At 46.7% G+C, this 9,759-nt stretch overlaps 1 protein-coding gene across 2 annotated transcripts in view; it reads left to right on the top strand.

Moving 5' to 3' along the window:
- Positions 1 to 9,759, top strand: part of tex2l (testis expressed 2, like) — a 28,833-nt gene that overhangs the window by 7,049 nt on the left and 12,025 nt on the right. The window contains exons 2-8 of one of the 2 annotated variants that reach the window (XM_015058831.1): positions 2,236 to 3,544; positions 5,581 to 5,781; positions 6,337 to 6,613; positions 7,897 to 8,147; positions 8,222 to 8,371; positions 8,445 to 8,544; positions 9,481 to 9,616. In XM_015058831.1, coding sequence (XP_014914317.1) covers positions 2,267 to 3,544; positions 5,581 to 5,781; positions 6,337 to 6,613; positions 7,897 to 8,147; positions 8,222 to 8,371; positions 8,445 to 8,544; positions 9,481 to 9,616 — 2,393 coding nt within the window. In that variant the 5' untranslated portion in view covers positions 2,236 to 2,266. Of the gene's footprint in view, positions 1 to 2,235; positions 3,545 to 5,580; positions 5,782 to 6,336; positions 6,629 to 7,896; positions 8,148 to 8,221; positions 8,372 to 8,444; positions 8,545 to 9,480; positions 9,617 to 9,759 lie in introns of both variants that reach the window. The other variant, XM_015058830.1, reaches the window with a different exon arrangement.

Here is a 9,759-nt window from a genome sequence, read left to right as displayed (position 1 = left end):
AGCTTTAGCTTTAGCTTTAGCTCCTAATCCTGCTGGTTGATTTGTCAGATTTTACAGTCAAATCCTGATTTAACGATAATCTGAGTTTGTTGGTGGGTGTGAGCGTTCAGACGGCCCACAGACCCGGACACAAGCAGAACTAAATATTAAAAACTGATCAGTTATCTTTAGCTGAAGTTCGTCAACCTGAGGATTTCTTGTTTGGGCTTTGAGCAGCTGCAGTTTGCTTATCCCTCAGGCCGGCTCTGAAAATGGCCTAGTCAAACCATGACTGAACTTTGAGCTCCAGTTTGTGAAACCTTTGTTTCCCATCTACTTTTGACTTTTCTGCAAATATTGCAAATTCTGTCTCGTCAAACCAAGATGGCCGCCGCTGCAACATAAATCTTTACAGAAATATGTTGATATAATTTAATAAGTGACGCCCAAGAACTCATTATGCAGATTCTATCCAGAGAAACATTTTCACAGTGAATACTGTTCCACTCAGATAAAATATAACTCTTTAATGTCATCCTTTCATGGACAGAAATATTTATTTCATTTTCTAATATTGTAAAATCCAACAGCAGGAATGGATAAAGAATCTCTTGGTGCAGAAACGTCTCTCCCCTCACCGGACGCCGGTTTGCGGCTCAGGAAATGAAACGTCGCCGTGTGGTTCTGATGCTGCAGCTTCCCGTCCCAGCAGGGGAAACTCTGGGGCTCAGACTGACCCCAGCAACAGGTTCATCCCCCTCCGTCCGTTTTGGGCGAGAGCAGATTATAACGACTCCACCAGCTGCTGTGGACGTGGTTCACGTTGTGCCGCGCAGCATTTTAATGCCGTTACATAAATGTGATCAGTTAGAAGTCGGGTCAACTTGCATCCAGAGCTTGACCTGCAGCCGCGTCTCTGAGCTTTCTGCCGTTTCCATGGAAGGAAAACTGGTTTCATCTCAGCTGGAAGCAGAGCAGCGATGAGGCTCCAGCAGCCTGAGGAGGATTTAAGATGCTTTAATTTAGGACATTTCCACTCAGTGCAGTCGTTACGGAGGAAATGAGCTGCTGCTTCTCTGATCCAGATGATGATGAACCGTTGACCAGCAGCAAAACTCATGTCTGATTTTCTGACTCAGATCAACAGAGAAAATCTTCTGTTTTAAACTAAGTTCAGGGTTTGACGGTCAGACCAAACTAATCGGCGCCTGATTGCTGCATCACTAACTGTCCCCCCTTCACTTTATCTCTTCAGATTCAAAACCAATGTTCTGCGTTTTATTGAGATTTCCTGTCCCGATAAAATCAGCTGCTTTGAACCAGAACTCTACAGAACCTGCAGATGTTTTGGTGTTCGTCTCCAGCAAACCAGAACCAGAACCGCTTCCCGGTCCAGTTCTAGTGCGAGTCCAAACCAACTACAGGAAATAAACGTCTTTTTGGACTTCATGAGCCACTGTAGTTGGGCGTCATGGTAACGATGGGCCTTCAGGGTTGCTAACCCTGCTGGTTCTGGTTGGACTGAACCTGATCCGTTTCCTGGTTCGTAAAGCCTCAGCAGATCCAGATTCAGAAAAATGACATCATAAAGCAGATGAACAAGCAGATCTGGACAGTTCGGTTCTCCAGGTCTGTCCGTCATTTCTGCCCAGTGAGAGCAAAGATCATAACCGAATCGTTTACGAATTATCGTACACTTGGAAGAAAAATCAACGAAACCAAAACGAACCAAACAATATAAAGTATTTTTTTGTTCCGGACCAAACAAACGAACCAAAAGGACGTTCGGTGTGAGAACACAGCCTGAGTTACACACGGCTGGTTAAGAGACTGCTGAAGATATGAACTGGAATGGATTTTAGTTCAGATGTCAGAGTGACTCTTCTTTCATTAAACATTTTCTTCCTGTTCTTGTGACGGATGTGTCTGAATCAGACGTTTGGACGTCAGTCTCCAGGCCCGGTCGCCCCAGATTCAGACAGAAACTGTGAGCCTGTGAAGCTCATCAGTTTGTGGAGCGACATGTTGACTTGGCTGGGATTCAGACTCACTAGTCCTCAGATTATTTCATGATTCTTTAAAGCCAGAGGACACAAATGTGACAAGTTAAAGCCTGGTTGGTGCTCATTTTGCAGAAATGAGTCAGAAGCTATGAAAAGCAGGCCTTGGTCTGTATCTGCTCCGTCTCTGAGGCGTAGAGTCGATACGGTATAGAGGCGATGCAGCTGACCGTGTTTGTCTTCTCCTGACCCACAGGTGTCTCGGTTTGGAGATGTGAACTAGAGAAATGGCAGATGATGGAAAAAACGGGGAGGGACAGGGCAGGAAGGACACAGGCGAGGGCAGCAGGACCTTTCATGACCCTCACAGTCTCTTCCCACTTGGCGTCACGAAGCGGAACCAGTCCCGGGGGATTGTGATCCATCTGACCGGCACCGAAGGGGAGTGGGACAGCTTGGAGGACGATGAGCTCATCTTCTCCCTGGACCACGGCGAGGAGAAGCCGCTTCCTGCGGAGGACGACAAAGACTTGAAGTCCCAGAACTTCCATGTTCCTCTTTCCCCGTCATCGCCTGGTTCCCTGGGGAACTGCTCTGCAGCGCCCCCTAGCTTCCTCTCCCCAGGGCCGCCCTCACACAGCCAGCGGCCCCTGGCCAGCCTCGTCAAGTCACTCTCCACTGAGCTTGAGCCGAAAGAGGGCTCCACCCTCAGACCCAGGCCTCTCCTCAGCCTGGTGAAGTCCATCTCCACGGAGCTGTCCCACTCGGAGCCGGAGGTGTCTCAGTCCAGATCGGACTCCCGTCTCAACCTCCACCTGTGGAAGCAGCTGACCCAAACCAAACCCCGGGGCGGTGGGGACTCTCGCACGGCCCCGCCGTCCCCCAGCGCTCTCTCTCCCAGCGCGGAGGGCCTGAAGGGGGGCTTCTTCAAGATGGAGCTGGAGGACACGAAGAGGAAGCTGTCCGAGGCCATGCATGAGCCTCTGAGCAGCATGTTCAGCAAGATCATGGGGGAAGACGGCGCAGGAAGCCCCAAACACCAGAGCAGGTCCACGGCGGCTCATCAGGGGAGGGACGGCAGCGTGGACACCGTCCTCTCAGAGTCTCCGGTGAGGACCGGAAGGAGACCAGATGGAGACGTTCTTCCCGTGTTCGACTGGCCTTCGGTCGGAGCGCGGCGCCGCCCGTGTCCCGTTCATCACCAGCAGGAGCTGGAAATATGCGAAGATGATGACATGATGCAAGTGTTTGCCACTGAAGCTCCCAGGAGGGTCAGGAGGTCGCCTGGCGCCCCAGCACCAGACAGGTCCGGTCCGGATCCTCAGCCTCCTCTGCCGTGCATGAGTCTGTTCTGCGTGGCGGTTCTGTCCTACGGCTACTTCATCCTTCCTCTGGGTCCGTACGTCTCGGGCCTGGCGTTGGGACTGGCTCTGGGCTTCCTGCTCGGCCTGTTCCTCATTCGGATCGGTTCGTCCGGCTCGGCTAACGCACGCAGACCGGCGCTGACCCAGCAGGGTGAGGCCCGTTTCCCAGGTGGCTTCAGCGCCGAGCCCGACGTCCTTCAGGTAGGCGACAGAGTCATGAAGTACTGGCCGCTGTTGCCACCAACAGTCTGGATTAATAAGTCATATTTTCACAAAGCTAAAGTTATGTCAGGTTCAAGCCAGATATTTAGTTTGGACATAAGCGTTTGGCTCAGGACTAAATATTTAGCTTGGAAGCTAATTCACCTGCCGCTACCAGGAAGTGAACTACCAAAATAAAAGCTGTCTCTTTGTAGCCTCGATAAACTCCTGCTTTCAGGTCGCCTCATGTCATCCCTGTCCTTGTTTCTGTTCTTGAACATTTCAGCTTAAAATAAAGATTCTCCGTTTTAAAGGCAATCCAGACATTTAGCAACGGATCTACAGCAACATGTTGCATCAGCGGCCACTCAGCTTTTATTTTGATAGTCTACTTTGCTTATAGACAAGTGGATTTCCATATTTAGTTTGAAAATATGACATTTATAACTGAGTAATTAAATAAGACCTAAAAATGAATCCCATTTTTTTCTCTTAGAGGATAAATGAAATAATTGCTGGTAATTTTGTGTAAGTTGACAGAAGCTCGGCGTCGCAGCAGCTTCAGTCGTTTTGGCTGCTTCTCATTGATTCGTCTCAGCAGGTTTCAGATATTCATATGTGAACCTGAGATAATAAATCGTCATTTATTACATTTTCAGGGATTTCATCCAATAAAACTGAAGGAAAAGATTCACAAAAAAAACCCCTCACAACTTAGATATTTTATTCCTGACAGAGTTCGACTCCCACTCTGTTTCTTTTTATCTTCTGCTGATTAAACTGAAGCTCAGGTCAGAAGTTTTCATACCAAATGTTATCAGAGCTCAGATAAACAGGAGGTTGAACAGAACTGAAGATCTGAAGTGGATTCAGGCTGCATGAGCACCAACAATAAGAAATATTACAAATATTTCAAATCCAGAACCAGAACTTAACCTGAGTCCGTCTGAACAGCAGGAAGCAGCGCTGCTTTTCTCCTGATTGTTCTCCAAGGAGAGCGTCAAGCCGCTTCCCTTCCTCCGTCCGTCTCCATCACAGATTAAAGTTTTATTAAAAGGAACACAAGTCCAGAACATCAGGCACCCCGGGTCCAATTAGGCCCGTCAGAACCACGGCGGCACCGTAATTAGTCCGCTCCTTCTGGCTGAGCCCGGCAGCAGCAGGAGGCTTCAGAGGCTGGAGGAGGAGGTCAGAGGTCGCCATCAGCGGCTCCATGTTGGAGGATGAAAACGCTGTAGAAGGATAATCTCTGTCCTGGCTGATCGCTAGCTTGGCTTTAGCTTGAAAGCTTCAAACGTTCCACACTCAGAAGGTTTTCCAAGTCATTTTTAATCTTTTATATTGTCTGGGTTTGTTTTGGCTTCATGCTCGTCTAAGCGCAGCTCATTCAGGAATCCGATATTTCTCCCAAAGGGAAACTAAATGTTTTTAACTCAGGTCCTCCAAGGTTCTTGCTGAGGCCAGGAAGGAGCTCCTGTAGCAGTCAGTGTTTCAGCGAGTCTGCAGATTCCTCTGATTGAAGACTGCCTGGTCTCATGCTAACATGCTAAAAGCTCGTCAGGCAGCAGAGTTGATATTCCACAGTGACATCCTGGGTGACATCACCAGTTGTTAGCTAGCTCTGCTGATCCTCCTCCTTTGCTTTTGCTGCTCCTCTTTAAATCTGTTGGTTAGAAAGACGAGTAGAGAGAGTCTGGCGTTTGGTTCATGTCCGTCATGATGGACGGGTTGACTTCATACTCCAGGTATTATTTGAGCTTTTGAGATGCTTGTTACCATGGTTACGCTCTATAATAACTGTCCAAAAGTAAAAGAGCAACAATCCTTCCAGCTGCACAGAACCAGAGGAATAATGATCCAAACAGCAGAGCCAACAGAGCTCATTATTCATAGTAATTATAATTTTTATCACTATTATTATTATTAAATATTATGACAGTAATTATTAAGCTGTTCAGGTCTGCAGCTGATTCCTGAAGGTCAGCAGCTCTTCTTGAATAAACGTTGGTGTCTGTTAAACCTGCTGCTGTTTTCAGGGTTGGATGAATGAGATCCAGGATTACGACCCAGAAATCTTCCACCCGGCTCTGACTCACTCCGTGTTCGCCACGCTGCAGGGCTGCAGCCTCCGTCTGGATTACCCACGCTGCAACATCAGGCGCCGCGCCGCGCACGACGACCCGCCGCAGGAAGTCGGCTTCATCAAGACGCGCTGCTTCTGGCTGGCAAACAGCAAAGTAAGATCTGAACATTTCATTTCACTTTTCATTCTTAATGCAGATTTATGCTCCAGGTTCAGGAGCAGAAAATTCAACTGACTGATGAAAAAGTGAGGCAGTAAATCTATGGAGAGCCAATCCTGCCATAATGACGAGAAAATATAGAAATTTAAAAAAGGCTCAACAAATAAGCAAAGCATGAAAATACGGTATTAATAAATGCTGGCAGTAATTAAATTAGACAGTGAGACAAATATGTCTCTTTATTAGCTTATTTATTTACTCACCTTTGTAATTATGACCTTTTTTATTAATCATTATCATTTTCAAGACAGGCAGAAATAAAAAGCTTTGAAGACATAAAAATCCACAGATACATATAAAACTAAAGCTGAAAATGGTAACAGACAACAATAAATAAGGTAATTATAAACGTTCAAAAAATTAGATTCATTCAGGAATCAAATCAGAAAGAGTTTTTGATCTGAAGAGACACATTTTACTGCCACAAGAAAACATCTGGTTCTGGTTCTGGTGGGTCTGGTTCTTCATCATGCTGCCTCCTTCCTGAAGGTCTTCCTCCTGCCGGCGGCGCTGGCTCGGAAGAGAGTCTGGAACCCCAAGTATCCCATCTGCATCCAGCTTGGAGCAGAGGAGGACAGAACCGGGTCAGAACAGAACCTGGGTTCTCATCCAGCACAGACTTCCTCCACGCAAGCTGGCGCCGCCCCGCCTGCGCTCTACCTCTTCGGACGCACGGGCCGGGAGAAGGAGGAGTGGTTCCGCCACCTCCTGTGGGCGTCTGCGGTCCGGGACGGGCCGAGAGCCGGCCGACGGTCCACCCGACCCGGTAACAAACGACCCGGTAACAAACGACTCCAGCTCTGGACAGAAAGAGAGCAGAAAGTCTTATGGGAAATCATCCTCATGAATAAATGCTGTAGAGGCTAAAGCTAATGCTAAAGGCAGAACCAGAACTACTGAGAGCCCAAATGCTGCAGCGGTCGGGAAGCAGCCGGGTTTAGTAAAGTCACACAGTCAGAGATTAACAGCAGTAATATAGTTAAATATGGACAAGAGAAACATTTTCACTGTTTTTCACTCGTAAATGAATGAAACTTTCAAATTAAATATTTAGTTTGTAAACTAAAACTTAATGCTAATATAAACATTTAGCTTCAGTTTAAATATTAAGTTAGATAAATCCACTAATGTAAAGAAAAGAGCATTTTTAAACATTTTAATTGGTTCTACAGAGAACAAGCAGAGCTGCAGACTGCAGGCCAGAGCAGAAAAACCAAAAATACTAAAGCACAGAGCAAAACCATCAGGAATATTAAAACTGATGAACAGGACATGAAAAGCCAGAAAGGAACCATGAAGTGGAAAATGGCTGCTACAGATGAGGGTAATCTGGTTCATCCACAGACAGGCTCACTTTCACCTCAGATTAAAACTGAAGACAGATTTTATAGGAATTATTAGGGATGCCAATAATTTCTCAATGAGTTATCCTCACAGATTAACTGACTCAAATAAATGGTTGGGTTAATGTGAGATTATGATATTGTAATGAAATCTGCATTTATTATCAGATATTTGCCTGAAAGCAGGTTTCCCAAAAATTACATAATTATTTCACCTATTTCATTAAACAGTGAAATAATTATATCATTCAGAAAGTATATTACATTATTCAGTCAGACATTTAATAAAATCCTTATTTATTTCAAAATGTATTCATTATTTAATTTGTCTCTTTTGGGCCTCCATACACATCACTCTGATTCTTAGTGAGACGGTTTATGAGATAAAATATTGGTCCATGACACAGAAAGCGTTGCAGTAGGTCTGCCGGGCCAGTCGGTGGCGCTGTAACACAAACCAGGTGTCTAAACTGATGGTTCCTGGTCTCCCATGATGCTGAATCTGACTCACAGTCTAAACCACTAAGATCATTTGTGGATCCACCTGATGGTTTCTGTGCAGAAATCATTTTGCGGCCCTCATATTGGGAACCTCTGCTCCTGTCTGAGGCAACATCCAGAAACTCGCTTTGCCTGGATTCTCTGCATTTTGGAGGAAACTTAATGAATAACGCTGAATAATCTGCAGCAGATCTCTGTCCTCCAGGCGCTCCGTCCCAGAGCGTCCCCGTCCCGAGGAGCCGAGGCCCCAGCAGCGACGATGACAACGAGCCCGCCACGCCTGCCACCTCCTACGGTCCTGCAGTACCCTGCAGCGCCACAGGGGGACTTTCTGCACTTGAATACCACAGCTACATGGCCCGCCTTCTGGCTGCACATGAGGCCACACCCCCATGCAGCCCCAGGGCTAGCAGCACAGAGGCTAGCCCCACTGCTAACACCACCGCTAACACCACCGTAAGCTAGCAGAGATTTTACTACTTGTGAATGGATCTGGAGCGACTCTTAGCTCTGCTTCCTTCCTTCCTCAGTGCACCTGCGATCAGGCCACGCCCCCCGGAGCCGGCTCCGCCTCCTGGGTCAACGCTCTGATTGGCCGAATCTTCTGGGACTTCCTGCGAGAGAAGCAGTGGGCCGACGCCGTCGCCCATAAGATCCAGAAGAAGCTGAGCAGAATCAGAGTGAGGCTGGACGAGCGGAAGCAGATGGTCGTCTATCGATACGTAATAAACTGACGGCTTCCTGTTCCTGCAGCTGCCTTACTTCATGAACGAGCTGACGCTGACCGAGCTGGACATGGGCTGCAGCATGCCACACATCATGGCCGCCTCCAGGCCAGAGGTCAACCACAGAGGTCAGCTCAGCCTGCAGCTTCCTGTTCAGAAGATGCTAACACTTTAATGCTTTTGTTTTGATTAGTTAGATTTTAATGCATTTTTTTCTTAAACGTCTAAATCTGTTCGTCCTGTTTTCTATCTGTGGTTCTTCTCCACTTCTGAGTGTTTTTAAATCCCGCTCCACCAGGAGCCAGACTGCCCCCTGCTGGCTCCTCTACCACCATTCACAGCATTACTACAATCATTTTGGTAAAATAAAAAAACAAGTTATAGCAAAATACATTTAACACATTTCAAATAATTACATGGATTAAATGCAATTGGTTTTTAGTTTCTTTTTTACACATTAAGATTCTGCCCAAAACCACAATTTCTTATCTGCGATGCTAAAGCTACATCGCTAACGGCAGCGATGGAAGCTGATTCTCTGTTCATTTCTGTTTCTAAATGATCTGATTGGTCAATGAAAACATGAAAACACTATTGTTGTGCTAAAGTTGTGCAAACAGCAATTAGCCCATTAGCAAAGCTATGTTAGCCTAAAATAGCACCTGAATGGTAACATGTAGCAGGTAATGCTACAACAACCTGAAGAATAAAAACCAGAAATATCTCTTATGTTCATATCTGACCATATTCATTAAATAATTTAGCAGGAAAAAGAGAATTGGAATTTAAAGTGTCATATTATGGTTAATTACTTACAGAACCTGCAATTAACCAGATTCAAATTTGAATCTAATTCCAGCTCTAGTAAATATAGAAGTCAGTGTCCTTATATGGCACATCCAGAGATCATCCTTCCACCAGATCTTCCCTTCTCCCTCAGCTTCTAAAGAGGACTAATGATTCTGACCTGATCTTCTCAACCAGACGCGGGATCAGATTAGGCACCATGACCTTTGGCCTGTCTTGTCAGCCTGGTGTTGAGCTGCTCTGTGCGCCCCCTGCAGGCCTGTGGGTGCAGCTGCAGCTGGTTTACACGGGGAACCTGCAGATGACGCTGCAGACCAAGTTCAACCTGTCCAAGCTGGGAAGAGAGAGCAGAGAGGAGACGGCACAGAGCGGCCCCGAAGCTGGAGGCCCCAGGTCACACACACAGACACACACACACAGAGAGACACACAGAGACACACACACACACACACACAGAGACACACACACACACACAGAGACACACACAGAGACACACACAGAGACACACACAGAGACACACACAGAGACACACACAG

This window comes from Poecilia latipinna, unplaced genomic scaffold, assembly GCF_001443285.1.
Source record: "Poecilia latipinna isolate Pla-1442-1.1 unplaced genomic scaffold, P_latipinna-1.0 Scaffold1578, whole genome shotgun sequence".
Classification (NCBI taxonomy): domain Eukaryota; kingdom Metazoa; phylum Chordata; class Actinopteri; order Cyprinodontiformes; family Poeciliidae; genus Poecilia; species Poecilia latipinna.
The sequence above is the reverse complement of the archived record's forward strand: the minus strand, read 5'-3'. Positions and strand labels throughout refer to the sequence as shown.